This window comes from Leopardus geoffroyi, chromosome A1 (genome assembly GCF_018350155.1).
Source record: "Leopardus geoffroyi isolate Oge1 chromosome A1, O.geoffroyi_Oge1_pat1.0, whole genome shotgun sequence".
Classification (NCBI taxonomy): Eukaryota; Metazoa; Chordata; class Mammalia; order Carnivora; family Felidae; genus Leopardus; species Leopardus geoffroyi.
The window spans coordinates 19,389,651-19,416,211 of record NC_059326.1 but is presented as its reverse complement, the minus strand read 5'-3'; the positions used below and the strand labels follow the sequence as shown (position 1 = coordinate 19,416,211).

General features: G+C 41.1%; 1 protein-coding gene across 7 annotated transcripts; it reads right to left on the bottom strand.

Annotated features, from left to right (window-relative positions):
* Positions 1 to 641: 641 nt before the first annotated feature.
* Positions 642 to 26,460, bottom strand: NEK3 (NIMA related kinase 3). Of its 7 annotated transcripts, none has more exons than XM_045475105.1 (17): positions 26,361 to 26,460; positions 23,384 to 23,556; positions 20,575 to 20,668; positions 20,390 to 20,487; positions 18,133 to 18,216; positions 17,503 to 17,570; positions 17,332 to 17,418; positions 15,224 to 15,278; positions 12,157 to 12,357; positions 11,447 to 11,519; positions 8,438 to 8,487; positions 5,036 to 5,135; positions 4,373 to 4,513; positions 3,984 to 4,118; positions 1,707 to 1,833; positions 1,192 to 1,272; positions 642 to 1,028 (listed from the first exon to the last, which is right to left on the bottom strand). In XM_045475105.1, exons 2-17 carry the CDS (start codon positions 23,498 to 23,500, stop codon positions 1,001 to 1,003), a joined length of 1,539 nt encoding a protein of 512 aa, XP_045331061.1. In that variant the 5' UTR covers positions 23,501 to 23,556; positions 26,361 to 26,460; the 3' UTR covers positions 642 to 1,000. The 7 variants fall into 7 exon arrangements, with proteins under 7 accessions (XP_045331061.1, XP_045331073.1, XP_045331064.1 ...); XM_045475117.1 differs by having other exon boundaries at positions 8,438 to 8,484; XM_045475108.1 differs by lacking the exon at positions 26,361 to 26,460 and adding an exon at positions 26,182 to 26,337.
* Positions 26,461 to 26,561: the final 101 nt, after the last annotated feature.

The window sequence follows — 26,561 nt, the reverse complement described above, 5'->3', positions numbered from 1 at the left end:
TCAAAGCTAACAGCAGCAGTAACAAATCAGGTTGACTCTATGTCTAAGGGTAAATGAAATGTGTGGGGTGAAGGGCTATACCATGGTTTTTGTTCCTGAAAATTAAAAAAAAAAAAAATGGTTTACATCTACAAGATGCATGTATTCCACATTTTCAGGAGATGCTCAGTAACCATCCTGCTGTAGATTCAACTGCTCTCCCATTCTTCACTGGAGCACTGCTCCCCGTACTGCCTCGGGCTTCTGCTGTTTACACCCTTGCTCGGGGAGATCCCCTGGGAGAAGCCTCTTTCTTCTATAGTAAAATATCTCACGTCACAACAGCATCCCACTATGGAATGACAATGGAATGACGGGACCCCAGCACGTGTGTGTCATGCCCCACACATACTGGCATCCCATTAGTTCCACGGCACACTCTAGTGTCCAATACGTCCCGCCTCTGGCCTGTTTCTTTCTCCTGCCCAGGACTGCCAACTGCAGACAAGATCTGTAGCCCCCTCACCCCGTCCCACAGCTGATCCGCTGACCTGGGTGCCATGAGGGGCCGTATTTAAGGATGGCGGATTGTTGGTGAAGATCACCGAAGATCATGGATCACTACCCAGAAATAAGTCTTACTGGAACACTGGACGACATCATTATGGTCTAATTAAATTTATTTTGATCCTCAAACCTTTAGGAAATGTAAAAAGAGTTGTGCAGCAATTAAACACAAATCATAACAATCGCAGAAATAACATTATGGGCCGTTGCCATGGTCTATGTTCAGCGTCCCTATGAGGAAGGCATTATTATCCTCATTTTAGAGTTGCGGACACTGGGGCTCCAAGAGGTTAAATAATCTCCCACAATCACACAAAATGTAAGCAGCAGCATCCCATTTCTGTTCTGACTGCAAGCCTGAAGCTCAGAGCCATTCTTCCACGCCTTCTCTTTGAGTTCAAAAACTCGAGAGTTACAGATATTTTAAACCTTGTGACACTGATCAGGAACAGTTTTAAATATTCAGTTTCCCCCTCTTCATTCTGTGTCCAAAGAAAAATACACAGTTTTAAATATTCAGTTTCCCCCTCTTCATTCTGTGTCCAAAGAAAAATACATATCCTGTGAGCTGATACCATCCAAACATTAATTCCTCACTTTAAACAGCTACGCGATATTAACGACAGAGCACTTCTTGGGCGTTACCCATCAGACACTCCTGGCCAGCCAGCTCGCAGCTTCAGTTCTGACACCCAGTCAGGACTGTCGTCATCCTCCTCAAAATCCCTGTGAAGAAACAATTTGGATACTAAGCCTCCATATTAGGGGCACAGCAAGTATTTTTTTTGATGGCTCAAAACAGAACGCCAGCATCACAATATTTACATTTTTGGAAAACGAGCTCCATAAGGCAACCGAACGGAGGGAAAACAGTGTTATCCCTTCCACAGGATTGCTTCTTTCATGTTTCTACAACATTTGCAAATAAAATCCAACATATTAAAAAATAGTAAGTCCAAGCTAAACGATCATAAAATACGGCTCAGTCAGGAATTCTGTAATAATACTGTAACACATTACCCATCCCAGACAAAAGATCAAGATATAAATATTCGTTTGTGATGTCAAGTAATATAACCAGTTCCTGCTAAACCTGAAATTAAGGTATAATTGACATCATGCGCACCAACTAACACCATCTTAGGTATATCCCAACATACGTGTCCTCTGCATCCAATCTAGGCTCCAGTCTCTCTGGGTCCAAAGTGACAGAATCGTGGCCTCCATCCACACTGTCTGATGCTTCTGTTTCTTCAGAGAGGGGGCCCTTCAAGAACTCTTCTGAGCCTTCAAGAGGAATATTAACAGAAATTATGCCAATTGTAACAGCATTTACTTATTTAGTGAACATAGGACTAAAATCCTCCAGAAGACAGCTGGCTAACTGAGGACAATGCCAGGCCCTATATTTCTTCGGTAGCGCCTCCCCACATTACACAGCATGATTTCTGGCATAAAACAGGCCCATGAAGCATCAGTATTGCTATTAAATTTATAAGCAGAACTTTCTTCAAAAGAAGAATGCAGAAAAGTACATTTAAAGCCTCCAAATATAAGAGCCTATATTAAAGTTACCTTGGGATGGTTGTATTACAGTTGTTTTTCCTTTAAGCTCCCCACCCCCAACTTTTTCCAGGGGTGGAGAAGAACAGTGGGGAATGGCAACCACAAGCGTCCCTTCAAGAAATTTTCCAGATGGCAATTGCTTTATTTTTTGCTCACGCAACAATAACCTAACACAAAAATGTGGGCTAAATCTTTATAAAACCCTTCAAAACAGAGCTATGGCAGAGTTTCTGAACACTGACTTTCCTGAAACGACAAAACCTTTATCATTGGACCAAAAACAAACTCCAGGACCTACAATCGCTAAAACAAAATTCACAACCGTTAACCTTCCTGAACACTCCGTCCCGTGTATCCACCTGCGCCCAGGGTTCCTGTGACACAGCGGGGCGGTTCTATCAGGACACATCTCCACAATTCACCTACACTCCTCTAAACCTCTGACGTGAGGGCCACGTTCCCCCCACACTCTTTCAGGGAAGGAACTGTGTTTTATTCTTTCTTCTTTTTTTTTTTAAATCTTAACCTAGCATAAGTTAGGCACTCAATAAACACTGACCAAATAAACAAATACAACTAAATCTGTTACAGTAAACACAGTTGAGACTTGCCACAGCATTACATGCTTTACTTGGCATAATTTGTCTTAGATCTTAACCTAGTAAGGTGGCTTAATAATTGAATGATCAAACTTATACACACATGTACACACACGTAGACACCCTTAATGCACTGCTTCGGCCTGGATTCCTAAAAAGAGTATTACAAAAGGTGATTTCGTGCAGTTTTAGTGAAAATGTCTGTAGAAACAACAAGAAAATCAAATCCTAATGATTTCTCTTTCTTGAGCTCTATTCAATACGGCAGAATTCAAGCACAGAGCAAAAGAAATCTTGAAGTTCCTCCAAGTTTACTACGATGGAGTCTGAACTAAAGTCAGTAAAGCAGTGGTGTATTCTGCATGGTAAAAACGGACTACCCTCCAAAGTAGTCCCACCCTTGTTAAAACCAACAAACAAGTAAACAATAAAAAGTAATGAAGGGGCGCCTAGGTGGCTTAGTCCAAGTTTAAGAGTCCGACTTTGGCTCAGATCAGGATCTCATGGTTTGTGGGCTGGAGCCCTGCATCGGGCTCTGTGCTGTGTGAGGAGCTTGCTTCAGATTCTCTGCCCCCCTCTCTCTTTGCCCTTCCCCGCTATCACACACTCTCTCTCTCTCAAAAACAAATATTTAAAAAATAAATAAAAACCAAATAAAAGTAATGAAGCTCCATGGGAAATCTTAATTATAGCTCAAGACTGGCTAAAAAAAACCTCAAGAAAACCTAAAAAATACAATGTTCTGAATCATTTCATAACTTTAAAATCAGTTATATCTTCTGGGGCATCTGGGTGGCTGAGCCGGTTAAGCGTCTGCCTTTGGCTCAGGTCACGAACTCCTGGTTCACAGGTTGGAGCCCCAAGTTGGGCTCTGTGCTGACAGCTCAGAGCCTGGAGCCTGCTTTGGATTCTGTGTCTCCCTTTCTCTCTGTTCCTCCCCCACTCACACTCTGTCTCTGTCTCTCTCTCTCTCTCAAAAATAAAGATTAAAAAAATTTTTTTTAATAAAATCATTTACAACTTTAGAATCAAAGTTTCTGGGAGGGGAAAATGGGGAATTATTTCATGGTATGTAATTTCAGATTCGGGAGATGGGAAAAATTCTAGAGATGGATGGTGGTGATGGCTGCACAACATGTATGTATTTAATGCCCCTGAACTGCACACCTAAAAATGGCTTACATGGTAAATTTTAGTTTATGCATATTTTACCACACTTTAAAAAAAAAAAAATCAAAGTGTTTCCATGGTTACGTAATAGACTTGAGTCACCTGGTCTATATATTGTGTATGTTTGAAACGCCAGGCTGAGATCAGCATTCTTGAGGACGTTCATCAAAGTTTCTGGAGTCTCTTTGAGCCACTGCTTACGGGTGCTATTTTCACTGTACTTTATTACAGAACCACCTAGTTGTGAAAAGGTAACTGTTAGTGCCACGTAAAAAAGATGTTCAGCATATATCTTCCAGACCATATTTTAAGCTAATTATATTTTACTCTCTACTAAAATCTATTCCACTTGTCTCCATGAGCACTGCTCTCAGGCATGACACCTAAGATCTTTTACAGAGTGATAATAAAAACAACAAGAACGACGTCTAGCCCATTAAACAACCATTAGAAAATGTTCTCTAATAACACTGTTCGATCGGACTACTGACCTCTATCATCCCCGGCCCCTAAACTGGAGGCGAGGATGGCTGCATTTTCCAAAGCCGTGAGAGCTGTGTTGGGTACATTTTTCTCCCACTGTCGCCTGAGAGGACTTGGTGAACTGGCTTTCTTCGGATGGACTGATTTATCTGATTTCAAAATGTTAAAAAGGACTGCTAAGCATATTATTTATTCATCTATATGCACACATATACTTGAACAACTATACGGAAGTCTTTCTTTTCTCTTTAAACTCACCTCCACTCACAACAATGTTCTTCTAAGTAGTAAAGGGAATGGAAAAAAAAAAAAAAAACTCCAAATGAAAAAGTAAAGCTAATCATTAAAGTGAATTTTTAAAAATATTTATATATTATACAATGTACAAAGAATGAAGCCCTGAGAGGTTGTATATTTCTGGACATGGTTTCTATGGTAGATAGTGCAACAAAAACTGTTTTTTTCTAAAGGCTCTTACTGATCAACACTATTCTCTTTTTTTGTGAGTAATAAAATATTCCTGTACCATGAAATAAATCACTAGATAAGCAAACAAAAATCTGCCAGCCCACTTGCTCACGATACCTACAAGCAAGGAAGGTGAAAGTTAGTATTCCTTCCATATTCCCCAGTTCCTCACTTACACAGTGACTCGAATTTGAATAACTTACCTTTCTCTTCATTTACTCTCCTCTGTGCACTTTCGGTTGAATTTTTATGAATGCTTTCTAAATCAGTGTCGCTGTACTTTCTACCTTGTTCTTCCCCTTGCTTGAAAAGAGATTAAAAATAAGGATGAAGCAATGCTTGAATTGCTATAAACAAGGTAAAGTGTGCAAAGTCAGCTACCTAAATTTTAAATAAAGATTAATGAATTAAAAAAACATTAATAACTATAGAACCCCATATATAACTGCATGTAGAAGCCATATACATCATACATATGTAAGTTAAAAAACACACACATACCTATTTATGTATATTACAGTCATACACATTACTAATCATTAATATTGATCGTTGCAACTATGAAGAGGATATATAAAATGACAGACGTCTTTGAGAGGCCTTCACAGAAGCAATGAGGAATGAAAATTTTCAATACGGTTTGCTGTATTGGGCTTTTCATGCTGGAATATCAAAGTGAGATCTTTTATAAAGTTGCTATATATAGTCAAAATGTTCCCACTTTTCGGGGTGCCTGGGTGGCTCAGTCGGTTAAGCGTCCGACTTCGGCTCAGGTCATGATCTCGCCGTCCGTGAGTTCGAGCCCCGCGTCGGGCTCTGTGCTGACAGCTCAGAGCCTGGAGCCTGTTTCAGATTCTGTGTCTCCCTCTCTCTGACCCTCCCCCGTTCATGCTCTGTCTCTCTCTGTCTCAACAATAAACGTTAAAAAAAAATTAAAAAAAAATAAAATGTTCCCACTTTTCAGTATTTTTCCAAATCATCTAAGCTTCTGATTTCATGAAGTATAGCAACACACTGTCTAGATGCCACTAAATCTGCATATATTTGAGAAGGAATACATATCCTGTGCCTCGACAGATTCCAGCGTATAGGCTCTCAATGATTTGTTGAATAAATAAACAGTAGGCTGTAGCTGGCACACTGTGCCTTATTTCTATACCGTGGTTCTCAAACTTCTCTCCCCATATGGCGAAGGACCCCCAATAGACAAAGAAGTCAGAATCTCGGCTGGGTAGTGGTGATGAGCAGTTTTAAAAGCCTTGAGAGGGGGATGCCTGGGTGGCTCAGTCAGTTAAGCATGGGACTCTTGGTTTTGGCTCAGGTGGTTTACTGAGTTCGAGCCCCACATTGGGCTCTGTGCTGCCAGCGTGGAGCCTGCTTGAGATTCTCTCTCTAGCTCACTCTGCCCCCACCCCCCAATAAATAAAGAAACTTAATAAAATATTTAAAAACAAAGCCTTGAGGGGATTCCGATGTTCCATTCCCATTAACAGTCACTGCTCCACAGACAGCAGACTCCAACATCATTCATGGCTCCACACCACTCAGCTCTGCCCTCCTGCCATCATATCTTGCCGGCTTACTTTCTGGCTCTTTCTTCGATCTGCGTACATTTTGCCCCCTTTTCATTTTGCAAGAACACGTGGATATGTCCACTATAGGTAGGTATTAACATGACAGTGGTGGGTCAGTTAGTTAAGCGTCTGACTTTGGCTCAGGTCATGATTTCACAGTTTGTGGGTTCGAGCCCCGCACTGGGCTCTACACCAATGTTTGGGATTCTCTCTCTTCCTCTCTGTCTCTGCCCCTCCCCAACTTGTGCGTGCGCTCTCTCTCTCTCTCTCTCTCTCTCAAAATAAATAAACTCAAGAAACAAAACAAAATAAAATAAAACAAAAAGCAAAACAAAATAAAATAAAATAGACAGTGGTGGTCACCTACAAGAGGAGTCAGGATTGTCTGCAAGGGGCCCAGAGGAAACTTTTTAGGGGGCTGGGATTTCTAGATCTTGATTGTGGTGGTGGTTATAGGACTGTATAAAATTTCCAAATTCATCAAACTCTATACTAATGGGTAAATTTTATTGTCTATAAATCATGCCTCAATCAAGCTGGGGAAAAAAAAATAGATATGCCCACACAAATTAAAAAAACAAAGTACAGGGGCAGGATCTATTCCATTTGGCCACATAATGGTGGGATGCTGTTATTTATTTACAGCCAAATCTCCATTCCAAAAATTTCCAAGTTTAATTACTAGTACATTCCATAAATAGAAAATTTTGCTGTTAGCGCTAATTTTTTTTCTTTTTGGAATTAAAAGGTTGATTAAAATGTTGAAGAAAGGAAAAAATCATCAGTGTGACACAAGTTACTGAGTTGGGCATGGTAACACTAGGAAGCGGACCCACTGTTCCTATTCAGGACTTGACTGCAGTTTTAGTATCAAAGAGCTCCCAGCCACCCAGGGCAAAACAAGACAAACAGAACCCTGAATGTCAGGCTGAAAACTGTCACCTTGCTTTCTCAGATAATGGGGAGGCACTAAAAGTTCCTGAACAGAAAAATGTCAAGATCAAAACAGAGATGTAAGTATTATTTAGCCATAAAAAGGAAAATATTCTGATACAGGCTATAACATGGATGAACTTTAAAAACACTATGCTAAGCAAAAGAAGCCAGACACAAAGGACAAATATTGTATGATTCCGCTCCTAGGAAGTATCTAGACCAGCCACATTTATAGAGACAGAAAGTAGAATGGAGGTCACTAGGAGCTGGGGTGGCTGTGCAGGGCGGGGAGGAATGGGGAGTTATTGTACAGTGTATTGTACAATACATACATTGTATTGTATGTACATATGTATTGTATTGTATTGTACATACACCCATTTCTGTAATGGGTGATGAAAAGGTCTTGGAAACAGAGTGTGTTGCTGGTTGTACAACACTGTGACTGTAATTGATGCTGCTGAATCGCATGCTTAAAAATGGCTAGAATGGTAAAATCCTATGTCATACATGTTTTGCCACAATGAAAAACAAACCACAGCCAGACTAAAACAAAATTTTCATGATGGAAAGCAGAACAAAGTTCTCTCACATCTATATTGAAACCACCTGTCATCAAGAATTCAAAAGAAAAAAACGGGTTTGGGGCGGAGAAAGAGAAAGAGAAAGAGAAAGAGAAAGAAAGAAAGAAAGAAAGAAAGAAGGAAAAAAAGAGAGAGAGAAAGAAAGGAAGGAAGGAAGAAAGAAAAAGAAAGAAAGAAAGAAAGAAAGAAAGAAAGAAAGAAAGAAAGAAAGAAAAAGAAAGGAAGGAAGAAAGAAAAAAGAAAGAAAGAAAGGAAGGAAGGAAGGAAGGAAGGAAGGAAGGAAGGAAGAAGAAACAAAGAAAAGAAAAAAAGCAAAGTAAATGAACCAGTGATTGATGTCCTAAAGTGGCTCAGCTGGCGGTGCAGGACAACAGCCACAAATTACTTCACATGCCAAAGGATGAAAAACTACCGGCCAGGACGGACCAGGTCCCAGTCTTATAAACATCTCATGGCACTGGATGGTACCCAGTAGACAGGTGTTTCACAAACGTAATTTTAAAGCACTTACCATTGTGGTTGCCTCATTTTCCAAAGCTATCCTGATTCTGCTGGAGTCTGCTAAAAACGAAAAGAGAAGGTAGGAAGAGAAAGCATGTACAGGCTCACATTCTTAAGTTCCTAGTGTGATTTGCACAAAGCTTGAAAGACAAGTGAAGATAAATGAAGTTTTTAAAGTCAAAGGGCCAAAGCATTAGCCTGAATAGGGATATCAAGATTTAGTCACCTAGTAATTAGAAAAGAGGCTATTTCTGCTGTTTTACTCCTAATGTTAACATCTTAAAGGTAAGGCATCAGTACGCACTTATGCCAGCCCATATAGGCGCTAGGAGGTTAAGACACTCTGCATACCTGGAAGGTCATTATCATCTTCAGCTCAGGCTAGCTATGCAGTCTGTGCTCTCCCTGCTATTATAGCAGCTGGAATAGGTATTCCTCATAAGAAATAAGCTGCTTCCTTACCTACAATAGCCAAACTACGTAAAGAGCCCACAAGTGTCCATCAATTGATGAATGGATAAAGAAGATTTGGCATACATATACAATGGAATACTACTCAGCCATCAAAAAGAATGAAATCTTGCCATTTGCAATGGCACGGATGGAGCTAGAGAGTATTATGCTAAGCTAAATAAGTCAGTCAGACAGAGACAAATACCATATGATTACATTCATATGTAGAATTTAGGAAACAAAACAGATGAACATATGGGAAGGGAAAAGAAAAAGAGAGAGAGGCAAACCATAAGAGACTCTTAACTGGAACACTTTGGTGGCTCAGTGGGTTAAGTGTCTGACTGTTGATTTTGGCTCAGCTCATGATCTCGCAGTTAGTGAGTACAAGCCCCACATCGGGCTCTGTGCTGACGGTGAGGAGCCTCTGACTTCAGCTCAGGTCATGATCTGTGGTCCGTGGGTTCGAGCCCCGCTCGGTCACTTTGCTGACAGCTCAGAGCTTGGAGCCGGCTTCAGATTCTGTGTCTCCCTCTCTCTCTGCCCCTCCCCTGCTCGCTCTCTCTCTCTCTCTCTCTCAAAAATAAACATTAAAAATTTTTTTAACAAAAAAAAAATGCTTTTTAAAAAGAGACTCTTAACTATAGAGAACAAAGGGTTGATGGAGGGAGGTGGGTGGGGGATGGGCAAAAGAGGTGATGGGTATTAAGGCAGGCACTTGTTGTGATGAGCACTGGGTGCTGTATGTAAGTGATGAATCACTAAATTCTACTCCTGAAACAAATATTACACTGTATGTTAACTAACTAGAATTTAAATTAAAATTTGGAGAAAAATAAATTGAGCTGCTTATTCCGTCACAAGGCACTAGCAGCCGTCAGGGAGAACTCTGGCACCAGGTCCCTTTGGTAAGAGTGGCTGATTTTCCCTGGCAGAGCCCTGCCATCCATGTTCCTCATTCATTCAACATTTTAAAAAATTGCTATTGAGCATCTGTGATGACAGGTGCCAAGGATACGACAGTGAGTAAATCAGACCCAGTCCCCGCCCTCACATAGCGTTCACTGTTCTGGTGCCACTGACCCTTGATCGGGTGGAGATGCCACCAGACACACGGTCGGACATGGTAGCACTTCTCCACTGCTTTATTCCTCTTTTTAGAAATTGTAAAACTAGGGGCGCTTGGGTGGCTCAGTCGGTTGAGCGTCCAGCTCTTGATTTTGGCTCAGGTCGTGATCTCAAGGTTCATGAGTACAAGCCCCACGTCGGCCTCCCTGATGGCAGTGCAGAGCCTGCTTGGGATTCTCTGTCTCCCTGTCTCTCTGCCCCTCCCCTGCTCACTCTCTCTCTCAAGGTAAGTAAACTGAAAGAAAGAAAGAAAGAAAGAAAGAAAGAAAGAAAGAAAGAAAGAAAGAAAGAGAGAAAGAAAGAAAGAAAGTTGTAAAACTACACTTAGCCAAACTATCTTGAAACTTAAGACTGTTTTTTATTGTTGTCGCTCAGCATTTTAAAACTATTTGCCACTCCCCTGGGATGCGGACAAAAGCCACAAAATAGTATGTAAAGTACAATTAACACTAAAGCAAACTGCTGAAACAAAGGGAACTGGCCACCCCTGAAGGAATGGAGAAAAGGCTGAATTACAAGACCAAAGGGCTCACATTACATTCTTACAAAAAATAACATTTAAAATTTAACTTTCAGAAAACGGTACAGTTTTTGAGTGTTTCTTTTGGAGTATCCAACGCGAAGACAGTGAGAACCAAACAATGGAGGTTTTGCAACATGTCCCTACAGTGACTGGATGATCTATTTCTATTTCTCTCCTCTCTCATTCCGGTCATAGCTACCATCTTCGTTGGATCTCATCAGATGGAAGGTCTGAGTCACTGATGATAAATAAAAAGGAACAAAAACAGGGGCACCTGACTGGCTTAGTGGGCACAGCATACAACAAGTCTTGATCTCAGAGTCATAAGTTCGAGCCTCACATTGAGCATGGTGTTTACTTAAAAAAAATTTTTTTTTAAATAAAAGGGACAATAATAGCTTTGAAAAAATTAAGAGATGACAATTTCCAAAGAGACAATAAATTACATTTGAAATTTGTTCAGGATTGACTAAACATGTATGGAAATTCTGTGCAGCCATTATGTGGACAGTTCCAACTTCTGAAAAGGCTGTTTTTAAAATTTTGTTTACCAGATGATTCTTTGGAAACTTGGGGATAATTTCCTAGAAGATTAACATTGTATTTTCATGGTTGTATTCTTAGGCTAGCCCACAGAAGCCTTCTACCTGACCAAAGTAAACATGGTAGTAATAATGAAACAGAGAACAATCTTCACATCCCTAAAATCTCCAAACTAGGCTTTTTGATTCCTAGCAAACTAAATATATAAGAGTCAGTACAGAATTACATCAGAAATAGCAATGAGAAAAATTTGACTTTTAGGAGTATCTCTGAAATTGTCTCCAGTAACTTGAAAATCATATTTTTTTTTTTTTTGTTACACTACATTTTAAAAGAACACCGAGCAAGAAATAAGCTGTCCGAAATTCTTACTTTTTTTTCTTGGTGTACTATGCTTGGAATTTTTGGTTTCTTCTAATACCTGCTCACCATATTCTGTGATGATCTGAAAATTTAAAGCAGAGAATTTAAAGATGTGGAATATGCTTTTCTATAGACATTGCCATAATGTCATTTAATTATCAACATGCTTCCCCACAATCATATTTACAGTTGAAAAGTAAAAATACTGGGGTGCCTGGGTGGCTCAGTCATTTTGAGCATCTGACTTTGGCTGAGGTCATGATCTCACAGTTTGTGAGTTTGAGCCCCGTGTCGGGCTCTGCTGACAGCTCAGAGCCTGGAGCCTGCTTCCGATTCTGTGTCTCTCTCTGCCCTCCCCCACTCACTCTGTCTCTCTTTCTCTATGTCAAAAATAAATGAACATTAAAAAAACTTTTCTAATTAAAAAAAGGGAAGTAAAAATGCCATTTAGAAAATACATATCATTTAGGCACACAAGGAGATGTTTCTATAGGTCTAGAAAAATATCTGAAAGCTTACACAGATTCTCCCTGTGATTATTCTCAGGGAACAGCATTGCGGAAGGGAGAGAAGAAAGGAAAGGAAGTGTGTATTTTTTTAATATAGTTCTGCATTATTTGCATCTTTATAAGCATGTACAACACGTCAGTGTTTAAAAGATAACAAATCATTTTACCACACTCGAAAACTGCTCACAGCGGATCCAACACGTATCATACCTCTGGGGGTAAGCACTGGCGGACAAGTCGAGCCAAGGAACTTCTAGAGAGAAGTGTTGTAGCAGAAGGGCGATGTGAAGGGTTCCTCTTAAACATCTGCTTGATCAGATGCTGCAGCTCACAGGAGTACTGAGATGGCAGTGGCCTCAGGGACCCCTGACATATTTTGAGAATAAGACTTTTCCAGCTATTTGCCTGAAACTAAAAGGTAAAACCGAACTATAAGAGCAGATATGAGGAAAGAGGAGAAGTAAGAAATTACCAGCTCAACTGAATTCTTATGAATCATTTTAATTTTATAAATGTATCTGCTGCCTGGTCATTTTTCTTCCTGGGGGAGGGGGTTCCTTAAGGTACTATTCGAAATCTTACGTTGAGTTCAGAAGAAAGGTAAGCATAAATAGTGCAAAACTTCCCCATCTAGAGAAAGTCTTAGCATCAGTGCCAGCTTTGGGTACGCTCTCACTCATAATCAATGTGTTTGCAGATACACATTTTTAACATATTTTAAAAATCAAAGTGACACATACATGTAGCTTTTTAAGAACTCAACGGTACTAACAGCCTTATTATAAGTGTAACATCCCTTTGAACCTCAAAATCTCCCAGGCCTACCCCCCTGTGATGCATACTCCAGACTTTTCCAGCTTTAGACCTCTACTGCCAAATCTCTTTTACCTTTCATGTCATCAAAGTAGCTATTAAAATTTGATAAGCAATAGAATGGGATACAAAATGACATGCCAGAATAACATTAAAAAAATCTCTACTGCATAATAGACACTGGAATGAAGATTAGATGTTGGTTAGCCCCGGTAATACTCAAGTAAGAACATGTTGGCATTCTGCCTTGGAAGGGCGCTACCCTATGGATGAAATATACAGGTGAAGATATGAAAAAGGAAAAAAAATCAACATATTACAAGAGAAAAATTCAGGTAGTGAAACATAAGCGTGAATCTGCTTTGGAACCATTACGCCAGGTTTCTGCATTTCCTAAAGGTTGGAGAACTACTTTTGCCTCAAAGCAGATGAGAGAACAGACGGTGTGCCAAACATCGAGGCCCTACACTCCTGAATTCTTATTCTTGCTAGAAAAAAAATACAAACAGGTATATGAAAGTCTCCAAAAAAAAAAAAAAAAAAAAAAAAAAAAAGATAAAATCAGGGGAATAAAGGATATAATCCTAAATAAAAATAAGATACTGGAATTTTAAAAATTATTTGTATACAACAGTGGTTTTCCACTTGAGCTACACATTAGAATTATCTGTTTTAGAACCACTACCATCCAAGACACAATCAGGGATTTTAATTCGATTAGTCTGGCATAGGCCCAGACATCACCATTTTTTAAGGTTTCCCAAATTGTTCTAATCATGCAGCTGGCGTTATAAACCACACATATTCAAGGAAGACAGCCTCTTAACCTCATGTGGCTTCACTGTGAGTTCCTTTCACCTAATGGTGGTGAAGGCTTTTTCTCCTTCATTCACTCTTACATGTTCTCAAGCATGTCTGTAAAGATGCTTGGTAGAGGGGGACGGGGATGGGTGAAATAGGTGAAGGGGATTAAGAGGCACAGACTTCCAAGTATGAAATAAATAAGTCACAGGGATGAAGAGTACAGCATGGGGCATATAGTTGATAATATTGTAATAACTTTGTGTGATGACAGAGGGTAACTACACTTACGGTGAGCATTTTCCATTGTATAGAACAGTTGAATCACTATGTTGTACACTTGAAACTAATATAAGACTCTATGTCAACCATATTTCAATTAAAATTTTAAAAATTGAAAATTAAAAAAATGCTTGGTTAGAGCCAAGTTTCAATCTGTGCCCCAAGAACAGAATTTATTACTACGCAAGGCTAAGACCTAACAGGGACTGGTATTGTTAGTTCTGTGTTAATAAACAAGTGCTCAATAAGCAGGGCAAGTCATTTAACCTCTTCTTTGCTACATTATTTCTTAAAATATCTTGAAAAAATAAATATAAAAATAATGTTTTCCACAATAGCCAAAAGGTGAAAATAACCCAAACGTCCAACAACAGATAAATGGATAAACAAAATGTGGTATAAACACACAATGGAATATTCAGTCACAGAAAGGTATGAAATTCTGACCCAAAAGGAAAAGTACTGTGTAATACCACTTACATGAAATATCTGGAATATGCAAATTCACAGAGACAAAAGGTGGATTAAAGGTCACCAGGGGCTGGCAGGGAGGGACAGGGATGAGAAGTTATCGTTTAATGGGTACGGAGTTTCCTGTTTGGAGCCATGGAAAAGTTCTGCAGATAGGTAGTAGTAATGACTGCACAATATTGTGAAGTAATCGGTGCCACTTAAGATGGCTAACATGGTAAATTTTATGTTATATATATTTTACCAACATAAAACAAATTGAGAATAGCGGAAAAAGGGAAGAAGAGAAGGAGGGAAGGAAGGAAAGAAGGCAGTCAAGCAGGCAAGCCAAATATACAACTACAAAAACTAAATCTTGGAAATTTCCTGTTAGTATAGGCTACAAAAGGGGCTCAAGGCAAAGGTGATACCAATGGAATGAAAACTTGTGTATGAATTCATCCGCGAGAAGCTGGAGGAGGGTCGGTAATGTATCCTCCAGACTGACAAGGTACTTTAGTACTGAAAAACGAAGCAAGTCACTCGGTACCATGTACACCGAGTTTTATGCAGGGGAACTTACAGACGGGGGCGATGGGTGGGCGGGTGAGGCAGGAGGCGGATCCAGGCACGACACAACTATTCTCTGTCCCCATTCTTCACCCCTTCTCCCCAGCTATGCTGACCTTAACCCCAAGCTTTTATGGAGTGAAGGGCATGGTGGTGAGGCCACAAGGCAGTTATCTAAAGTGGTGCCAGCTGTGAGCCAGAGGGAAGAACAAGACGGAAGGCCAAAGATGGAGTCTATATGGTCAGCACTCAGTTACATTAACCCAGGAAAGCCAACTGCCAAGTGGAATCTGGTACATTCCTGAGGACATAGCCAGACATGACAAGAGGCTGCCTTTTCCATTTTGCACACCATACTTACTGGATGCTTAAGGGTACAGAGTTCATACAGAATGCATCCCAAGGACCAGATGTCACTGGAAGCATAAAGAAGCAACGTAATGACAAATGGGTTATGAGTGAATATGTGGAATATAAAAAAGAAAAATGAAATATTACCTTTAATAAGAATAGGTGTCATAAGTAATTCCTAGCTATTACAATAAAACATATGATAAAATAATAAAAAAAATAAAATAAACTATATGGTAAGTTTGGTCTAACACTTAGATATTTACTAACAGGAATGTTCACAATCCAACTCTGTTCCCCAGCCCCTACCCTCCCAAATCAGGGTGGTTCCGGTATGATTTCAGCAGCATGTGGTACAAGAGGGTGTATCTGTGGACTCAGACTAGCATAGTTGGAAGGACTTTAGAAGTCATGCAGTGCAGCTCCCACTCAGACCTGTGTACAGCCCCAGGCCCTGATGAACAGCGCTCAACCTCGGGTGGGGCCCACGCCCCTGCTGGCTGGCTCTGTGGGCTGGCCGTCTTCCTTTTCAGAAGCTAAAATGTGTCTCTTGGGAACCCTCACCACCCCGTGTTAGCTCCACATACCTAAACAAAGAGAATAAGCCTACTCATCCCTCCACAAAACAGTTCTTCAAAAATCAGAAAACTGACTTCTCTAGCTGGCTCCACACGCCCACCCTTCTGCATACGAAGCATCCCCTTTTCCTCCATCGCTCTCACCGCCTGGTTGCCATGCCCCAGACTTTTTCTATGTGATGTTCTTTGCATTTTAACTAATGGCTTTAAGCAACCGTTTCCCCCAACTTTTTTTTTTTTTTTAATTTCAAACCTACAGAAAAGTAAATGCCCGCATGCTCTTTCTTAGACTCCCCAATGTTAACATTTGCCACGTTTGCAGGCTATTACCCTCTTCCATATAAATCTGAACCTCTTAAAAAAAAGACTGCAGACAGCAAAGCCTTCACCCCTAAACATGTCGGCATGTATCTCCTAAGAACAAGGAACACTCTCCCTCATAAACACGAAACCATGATCACGTCCAAGAAATGTAACCTTAATTCAGTAATATTATTGAATATTTGTCCAAACTCAAATTTCCCCAATTGTGCCCATAAGTTCCTGGACAGCTGTTCTATTCCCAATTCACTCAATTTTACTCTTAAAGGAACCTATTCAGTATGGATTATCATGCCTTTCCAGAAATCAACTCGACAAAAGGTAACAAGAGCCTTTAGGTGTTTCTACTTCTAGGGATTCATGCCAGGAATGTGTAGAAAATAATGACCTATATTTAGGCACAAAAGATATATTAATTACAATACTGTTTGTGATGCTGAAAATTGGAAATATATCATTAGATCAACAACCCTATTTATGAAGAGTTTAAATGCATAGTGAAATGAATATGATATAATGTAAAGTAAAAAAAAAAAGCCAAGTTGCATATAGAGTACATAAACTAGGTTTGGGGGGGAAGTGAATGGATGGAAAAACCACCAAAATGTTATTAATAGCAGGGAAAAAGTGACAGTCATATCCTTTCTTATATATCTCTCTATTGCCAAAATTCTCCCTGCTCATCCACTCCATCAATGGGCACGTATTACTTGTATTCAGAAAAATATTATTTTTTAAACCATAAGGCCTTAATATTCTCTCCTTATATTTAATTAACCTATCGGTTAAGTGCTCATTATCCAGTCCTGTAATGTTAACTCATTGACATAACCCAGTGGTCCCTGAATTCTGCTGCACATTGGAATCATTTGGGGATCCTGGAAATTACCGATGCCTACTTCCCACCCCCAGACATTCTGATGTAAAGGGCAGAGCTGTAACCTGTGCCTTGGGATTTTCAACAGTGGGAGCGGCAGAGTGTGAGAAGCAGTGTTATCATTCACACTGTTCCTAGACGTGACTAGCCTTTCCTTCAGCATTTACCTTTGGCTCCTTTCAGCTCTGATTAAAACAGTTGGGAAACTGTGACTTTCATTTAGAAGCCTGGGCATTCTACATTGCTTTCAAATATGTAATTTTAAAGATCAAACTTCACTTGAAGGCTGCAGCGCCTGTCGCCAAGCGGTCATGCTTGCATCGAATTAAGTACATTACTTACCTTTTATTGTTATAAGGCATGTTTTCCCAAATTTCTGGGGGCACATAATAAGGTGTTCCCACATATGTACAAGCAAACGCCATAGGACTGAAACCATAAAAAGGCAAAGAATGATTATAGAGCATTCCTGAAGAATGGAGGTTTTGATTGCTACAGAACAGAAGTACATACCTGGAGAGAAGACGGGCAGATCCAAAATCTCCCAGTTTTACTCTTCCATTTTGGGTGAGGAAGATATTCTGCGTTAAAAAAGAAGACCTCAGATTGCGTCTTCCATCATTCACACATCAGGCAGAGATTTCCAGAGAAGCTGTCTTTCAAAGCCCACTGATGACAGAGATTAAGGGGAGAGATGCTGACAGCTGAGTCCCTGAGTGGAACACAAAAGGACAAGATACCCTCTTGACAGCTACATATTCCCCTGCTTGCAAATTCAGGATCCCTGCTTAGAAATCAAACAAGTGAGCTTAAGATTGTATCAGCAGAGCCTGATGGACCGCCTGGGAGCCTGTGTCAGCATGATGCCTCCATGTGGCTGGTCTAGGTCTTGACCATTTTCCATCAGAGATCATATGGTCACAGTAAGCAGTCGCAAAGAGAGTGTGGATCATATTAACATATACTACTAAAGAGATTTAATGATCTTTTTCAGGTAGTACCTTATCTGGCTTGTATAAATATTAGGATGACAAATATTTCTAAGCTAAATAATAATGTCCCAGAAGGAAACAGAAAAAAGACTGAGTGGAACAGTTTTTGTTTCTGTTTTTGCTTTTAGGCCCCACAAGGTATTCCACTTACCTTGGACTTGATATCTCTGTGTAACACGCGTTTCTTGTGAATGTGATTTACTCCAAGGCACATTTGTGTAAACCAATTAAGTATCTGGAAGGAAAAAGGAGGCAATAATTGCAGGAAGGCAGTAACTGGTTTGTGTTAACCCCAAATCCAAAGAATCGTCTCTAGGCCTTAGTTGACCTGGGTTTTCCATAATGTAAATACAGAACTCCTAAAAACTACATAGTTCAACCAAGATTCAATGTTGCCTGGAGAAATTCAGAAAAACCATGAAGCCCATGTTTCATCACCTTACATATGATCTAAATAACAACTTAGTTCAATAAAACTCTCGCTATGGTTTTCTTGAATTCAACCAAATAAAAGTATTTCTTAAATATGTATATAAAAATAGTTCACCACTAAGGAATAAATACACTACTCCTTTTTGTAATCATTATGTCAGATTTTCATTTACTTTGTCAGAATGCTCATATGTTAACATTAAAGGATTTCATTCTATTGTCAACAATCCTGTGAGGTCAGCATTTTCTGCTCATAAATCCCCAGTCAATAGTACTCAGAATCTCCAGGTGCCTAGGGAGCCTATGTTTAAATGTCAAACTGATTTCTTTTTTTTTTTCTTTTTTTAATTTTTAAAAAATAAAATGTTTTTGGGGCGCCTGGGTGGCGCAGTCGGTTAAGCGTCCGACTTCAGCCAGGTCACGATCTCGCGGTCCGTGAGTTCGAGCCCCACGTCGGGCTCTGGGCTGATGGCTCAGAGCCTGGAGCCTGTTTCCGATTCTGTGTCTCCCTCTCTCTCTGCCGCTCCCCCGTTCACGCTCTGTCTCTCTCTGTCCCAAAAATAAATAAATGTTGAAAAAAAAAATTTAAAAAAATAAAAATAAAAAAAAAAATAAAATGTTTTTTAAATGTTTATTTTTGAGAGAGAGACAGAGTGAGACTGGGGGGAAGGACAGAGAGACAGAAGGAGACACAAAATCCAAAGCATGCTCCAGGTTCTGAGCTGTCAGCACAGAGCCTGACATGGGGCTCAAACTCACCAGCTGTGAGATCATGACCTGAGCGGAAGTCAGATGCTTAACCGACTGAGCCACCAAGGCGCCCCGATTTTTTTTCTTTTTTGCTATGGAGATTCATTCCTTTGAAGTCAAGGCTGACTTCCTTCTCTGGAACCCATATTTTTAATACCACAACTTCTAAATGAAAAATATTTATACCAATATACTTTCATAACATGCATTATTCCCTAAATCAAACTAAATCTCATTAAGGTTGTTTATTTAAATATTTTCCTTCGTCAATTTATTTCAATAGTATTTAATACACAAGTTTTCATTAAAAAGGCAGGAAGTACTAGACTTAAGGGAATGTGCTAATCTGTAAAAGGAAAAAGAGTGAGAATACATACTCTCAAGAAAAAGGAATTTACGCTTCATTCTTTGGATGATCCTGTAATGCAAAATAAATCCATCCACCTTCTGAAATTTCAATATAACACAATTGTGAATTTTAAATATATAGAGCAATATATGAATCAGACAATTTTGAAATTCTTCTAAACACGTAAGTTTTATTCCTTGATAGTTTATAAACAGGGGTGCCTGGGGAGCTCAGTCTGTTGAGCATCCAACTCTTGATTTCAGCTCAGGTCTTGATTTCGGTTGTGGCTTCAAGCCCTGTGTTGGCCTCTGCGATGAGTGTGGAGCCTGCCAAAGATTCTCTCTCTCTTTCTCTGCCCCTCCCTTGCTTGCGCTCTCCCTCTTTAAAATTTAAAAAAAAAAAAATTTTGGGGCGCCTGGGTGGCGCAGTCGGTTAAGCGTCCGACTTCAGCCAGGTCACGATCTCGCGGTCCGTGAGTTCGAGCCCCGTGTCGGGCTCTGGGCTGATGGCTCAGAGCCTGGAGCCTGTTTCCGATTCTGTGTCTCCCTCTCTCTCTGCACCTCCCCCATTCATGCTCTGTCTCTCTCTGTCCCAAAAATAAATAAAACGTTGAAAAAAAAATTAAAAAAAAAAAAAAATTTTAATGTTGATATTTTATCAACATATCTATTTAACTTCTTAAAGATATCTCAGGCAGCCAGATCTTGAACACAAAGCTGTAGCACTGATAATGGAAATGAGTTGTTTCTAACAAGTGTGAATCTAACAAGTGTATCAGGTAATCACAGGTACAATGCCTTTATTTGAACTTCTACAAATTTTACAAGGAAAGTTTGCTTCCAAACCTTGAGAGAAACTATATAAGTCAGTCTCTTACCATATCTTCAGGAAACAACTTTCCTTTCTGATGCTTAATCTTTTGCATGAGGTCCCCTCCGTCACAATACTCCATCACAATATACAGGTGTCCCTCAGCTAAAACAAAAAGAAGACTCTTTAGGAAAGCCTGGTGGCCACAAATCAAATTCTACATTGCATGTATTTGGGGGAATTCATATTTACCTTCAAATGATTCTTTAAAGGCAACAATATTGGGGTGTTTCATTTTGGCTAACAGAACAGCCTCCTTCCTAGAATTCCGTGTACCAGAGAAAGACTAGAAAAAGGTTTTAAACAGCATAAATGTAATACTTCATTTTAAAATAGATAGCTTTACAACAATACAGTATACAGTTGACCTCTGAACCACACGGGGGTCAGGGGCAATGGCCCCCGTGCAATTGAAAATCCGCATGTGATATGTGACTCCCCAAAAATGTAGCTACTAATAGCCTTGCCAATAACATGCACAGTCAGTTATCACACATGTTGTATGTTTTATGTATTATATACTGTATTCTTACAATAAAGTAAGCTAAAGAAAAGAAAATGTTATTAAGAAAATCACAAGGGAGGGGCGCCTGGGTGGCGCAGTCGGTTGGGCGTCCGACTTCAGCCAGGTCACGATCTCGCGGTCCGTGAGTTCGAGCCCCGCGTCAGGCTCTGGCCTGATGGCTCAGAGCCTGGAGCCTGTTTCCGATTCTGTGTCTCCCTCTCTCTCTGCCCCTCCCCCGTTCATGCTCTGTCTCTCTTTGTCCCAAAAATAAATAAACGTTGAAAAAAAAAAAAAATTAAAAAAAAAAAAAAAAGAAAATCACAAGGGAGAAAAAATACATTTATACTACTATACTGCGTTTATCAAAAAAATACTCATATAAGTGGACCCATGCAGTTCAAACCTGTGTTGTTCAAGGGTCAGGTGTGCTTTGTATACTTCAATGCTAGATGCAGTTTTAAAGCACTGCACTTTGACCCAACTTATGTTTATCAAACTCTTAAGAGAAAATGTGGTGATTTTTTAATTATGGCTGTATTATGCTTAAGCTGACCCCTTATATCCTTACAAGCACAGAATATAAACCAGTTTTAACACAGTCTAAGAGGGGTGCTTGGGTGGCTCTGTCAGTTAAGGGTCTGACTTCTGCTCAGGTCATGACCTCACAGTTGATGGGTTCAAGTCCTCCTAGGGCTCTATGCTACGGCACAGAGCCTGGGGCCTGCTTCGGATTCTGTGTCTCCCACTCTCTCTGCCCCTCCCCGACTTGCCCTCGTTCTGTCTCTCTCTCTCTCTGTCAAAAATAAATAAAAACATGAGAGACATGTGGGGGAGGGGCAGAGAGAGAGGGAGACACAGAATCCGAAGCAGGCTCCAGGCTCTAAGCTGGCAACACAGAGCCCAACGTGGGGCTCGAACCCACAAACTGTGAGATCATGACCTGAGCCAAAGTCAGACGCTCAACTGACTGAACCACCCAGGTGCCCCTAAAACATTTTTTTTAACATGAGCCTGAGCATAAATTTTGGGGGGAACCAAGATGCCATTAACAATAGTTATCCTTAAAGAAAACCTGGGGCTGTCATGTTTTACTGTTTGCATCACGTTTCCAGACCACTGTCCCAGATGAAAAAGGAGACTGATGCGTTATTGTGGTAAGGATGGAAGGAGATGATTTACAAAAGAAGCTTCCAAAGCTGTTTGTCCCCTCACTTATTCTCCGAGGACGAAATCCTGAATGACTTATCTTTCAATTAAGAAACTGCCATTGACTACATACTAGCATAAGGGTTCTCAGAGCAGCACCGCCACCATCTGGGAACTCCTTAAAAATGCAAATTCACAGGCCCACCTGGACCTACTCAACAAGAAAGGCGGGGGGGGGGGGGGGGGGGGGGGGGGCAGCCATCTGTGTTTTCACCTCCAGATGACTCTGAAGTCCACCTGAGAATCACTAAACGAGGTCAAGAATGCAGTGGGGAAATACAATTCTGAGAATTTTATTAAAATGTATTTTTAGGGGCGCCTGGGTGGCGCAGTCGGTTAAGCGTCCGACTTCAGCCAGGTCACGATCTCGCGGTCCGTGAGTTCGAGCCCCGCGTCGGGCTCTGGGCTGATGGCTCAGAGCCTGGAGCCTGTTTCCGATTCTGTGTCTCCCTCTCTCTCTGCCCCTCCCCGTTCATGCTCTGTCTCTCTCTGTCCCAAAAATAAATAAACGTTGAAAAAAAAAAAAAAATTAAAAAAAAAAAATGTATTTTTAAAAACTTGATCAAGACATTATCAAGCTGCCTCCATGGCACATTCTTTTCTACGACACATTGTTTCTCTGACAACTATGATAAACACTGATAAGTCAGCACCTTCCTCATCTTACAAGGAAATAAAACCCAAAACTGAGCCACAGAATACATTCCCTGAGACCAAAGGTTGGCACTTTAGGTTCTTGCTCTTTGTGGCATTTTTATGCTCCATTTTCATTAATATGACACCTGAGCTGCTGTTGGCAAAGATTCTTACCCTCTTAGGTACGCAAAATTGGAAATTATTACAAATTATTCCTTGAGATAAAAGCAACAGCAATTGCCTCCTGGACTATTTTTCTCCCTTATTGTTAATTACAATATCCAAAAATTCATATAAAATATATCAAGACATGCTGGCTCAGTCAAAAGAGCATCTGACACTTGATCTTGGGGTCATGAGTTTGAGCCCCGCGTTGGGTGTAGACATTTAATAAGGTGTATTAACTAAATGCAACTTAAAATATATATATATATATATATATATATATATATATAATATACATATATATGTATATATATGTGTATATCATATATATATATGATATACAGATATATCAAGACCTTGTAAAGCTAATGAATAAACTCATTACATCTTTTGCTCACAAAAGCAATTCCATGTTAAATCTCAAGAACTTATTTCCCTGGCCAAATTGCATGTACATTTTCGACATGAGCTAATTGCTTCAGGAGGTACCTTGGGAAGCCTTATTTCCTTCATGGCAAACGTCTGATTACTGTTCTCTTGCTGAACCAAAAGGGCTCTGCCGAAGGAGCCCTCTCCAATTACTCTTAGGACCAAGTAGCCATCCATGCTGGGGCACCCCACAGCCCTCCTCCACTTGCACAGTCACCACAGCCTTTCCCAACCTGTATTCAAAAACAGAAATTTTGACAAATTTATTTTCAAAAGGCAGAATCAATTCAAAGTAGCTCTAATCACCCTAATAGGACGACAGCAATTTATTCCTTGTCTACCGTTGAACAGGTAGACACTGAACACTCACGCCAGCTTTTATAATCCCGAATAAAAACCCCATTTACAGGGGCACCTGGGTGGCTCAGGCAGCTAAGCAACTTGATTTCGGTTCCAGTCATGATCTCACAGTTCCTGAGTTCGAGCCCTGCATGGAGCCCCACACTGGGCTCCACACCGACAGCATGCTTGGGATTCTCTCTGTCCCTCTCTCTTTGTTCCTCCTTCAATCATGCTTGCTCTCTCTAAATAAATAGTAAATAAATAAACTTTAAAGATACATTTACAGAACTGTACTGCATTTATCAAAACATCCATACATAAGTGAACCTGAGCAGTCCAAACTTGTGTTGTTCAAGGGTCAAGTGTGGTTTGTATACTTCAGTGCTAGATGCAGTTTCACAGCACTGCACTTTGGTCTCTCATGGTCCCTGCCATCGCACGTGCCCCAAAGCAGAGACCTCCGACCTCAACAAATGCAGGGTGGTGAGTCTCACAGAGTTACGCTGGCACACGGCAGAAGTATCCAGAGGAGTTAGGAAAATGGTATTTAACTGAAATCTGAAGGACGAATGGAAGTTGGCCAGGAAAAGAGAGAAGAGTGATGTAGGCAGAGGGGCTGGCATATGTTAAGAGCAAAAGAGACTCTGTTCAGTTCAAGGAAGTGAAAGAATTGTAACAGGCTGGTGAGGCAGACAGGGCCTTGTATGAAAGCCCCTGTACGTCAAGCTCAGGTGGCTGGATTTTCTCTTTGGGGTAATGAATGTGCTGTCTCTGAAGGATTTTAATCGAGAGCATATTAGAAAATTCACTCACTCTGGCTGCAGAGTGAATGGATCGCAGAGGGGAGGGGGCCTGAGGGCTGGAGTGGGACTCCAACAATAAAAAAGGCAAAAAAATGATGATGGAGTAGAAGAGGGTGGTGGCAATGGCGATGAAGAAACAAGAAGGAAATATGTAGAAAGAATTGGCAAGGGTTTTAGCAATACATTTATGGGGAACAAGCTGGGAGAAGGGGACAAGGTAGACTCCCAGGTTTCTGGTATAAACTGGGTGAATGACATCATTCCCTGAAAGAAAGGAAAACCACAATGGTGGTGGTGGTGCTGTGTGTACGTGTGTGTGTGTGTGTGTGTGTGTGTGTGTTTCTGGCAGTGAGAGTGTGGCAGGGGCGGGGAAAGGCATGGTGAAGGGAGACATGTTCATTTTAGGACATGTTGAGTTGGAGATGCCTGGGATTAAGAAAGATAAGTAGTGGGGCAGCTGGGTGGCTCAGTCAGTTAAGCCTCTGATTTAGGTCATGATCTCTCGGCTGGAGAGTTCGAGCCCCGAGTGGGGCTCTGTGTTGAGCTGTCAGCCTGTTTCGGATTCTGTGTTTCCCTCCCTCTATGCCCCTCCCTCTCTCTCTGCCCCTCCCTCGCTTGCTCCGTGTCTCTCTCTCTCTCTCAAAATTAAAGAAACATTAAAAGAAGAAGAAGAAGAAGAGATACGTAGAGCCTTTGAACTTCAGTGTCCCTTTCTGTATTTCTAGGATGAAGCAGCTAGCTGGATGGATCACAGGTAAAGGAGAATGAATACAAAGTTCCTAACACTCTGCCTGGTACAGAGGAGACCCTGGATAAATGGCAGCTATTATTATTATTATTACAATTTTAGAAAGATGATGCAATTTTTTTCACTGTAGGAAAAAAAAAAACTCACTAGAATGAATTACCTTAGCTTTTAGAAAGCTTACTTGTAGTTTTGTTTTTGTTTTAAAATCACACCACAAAGAATTATGAGGCACGGAGAGCATCGTAGGTAAAGCAAAACTCACAAACCAAAACCTACATAGTACAGGGACCTGCAAAATGCCATTTGTATTCATGCGTGTCATAGAAGGGCCAGGAAACTCTAGAATTTTCTGTATTGACCAACTTAGATGCATTGTGTTCAAAACCAATTCTTTTCAGGAACAGTCAGGTTTTCAGTATATTCAGGGATCTGAAAGAAAAGAAGTTCTTTGCCACTATTCTAATTGACTCTTGGTACTACCCGGTTTAGCAAGGAGGCCAAGTTTTCCCATATTCCTATTCTTTTATTCTTCAGGGTCTTTATTTTATGTAATGGACAGTAACCGATGAGGAAGGGCAACCACTGATTTTTCTTAGCTGAAAACCAGCATTTATTTGGTCCTTTCTGCCCATATTTGCCCCTTACTCAATATTAACACCCATATTTCGGTAAAAGACCTGTGTATACTCTGAGCGTCACAAAGTCCCTTTGCATGCCTCTCCCAATCAAAAACTAGTAAAAGTGATTTGCAAATGGCCAGAAATGGGAGCACGGGTGCAAAACCTTGGCGTTCAAGTTTAGAAGGTGTCGCGTGCGGTGACCGCACCATGCGGGAGGCCAGCCGCGCCCAAATCCTTCCTCCTCGCAGAGGAGTATCCGCGCCACCTCGCAGTCCTCCACCTGCACCTGCGGTGCACCTGCGCGGCGCCGGGACCCGAGGCTGCGAGGGAGAGGGGGGAGGGGACCTGCGGGCGAGCGGCCCAGGCCCGGGGCGGAGCTGGGGTGCGGATCCTCGAGCGCCGAGAGCCGGTCTCCCGCTCGCCCCCGCCGCGCGAGGGCATCGCCCGCTCCAGGGGCCCCAGGCCGCCACTGCGGTCGCGCTCATTCTTCCAGAGTCTCCGTGCCTGGCGGCGGCACCGCTTACCAGCTTCCCCGGCGACCCGAGCCGGCTTCTGCGTCCGCGCGTTTCCGCTGGGCGGGCCCAGCAGGTCGTCTCTCGGGTTGCCGGTGAAGGAAGGTCCCCGGGTTGGGCGGGAGGCGCTGTTATCGGAGTAGCCGGGCCTACTAAGGGCGCGTTTTAAAAATTGTTGATCCACGTTGCTCTAGAACAATGCCAGTAACATTG

Bases quoted from the DNA above. Each gene is read 5' to 3' on its own strand.
- NEK3 (XM_045475105.1), bottom strand. From the start codon at position 23,500: ATGGATGGCTACTTGGTCCTAAGAGTAATTGGAGAGGGCTCCTTCGGC. The intron at 17,419-17,502 runs GTATGTACTTCT...TTATGGTTTCAG, and splicing joins TCTGCCCGTCTTCTCTCCAG to TCCTATGGCGTTTGCTTGTA. The intron at 12,358-15,223 runs GTAAGTATGGTG...TTTACCTTTTAG, and splicing joins TCTGTACCCTTAAGCATCCA to TTTCAGGCAAATAGCTGGAA.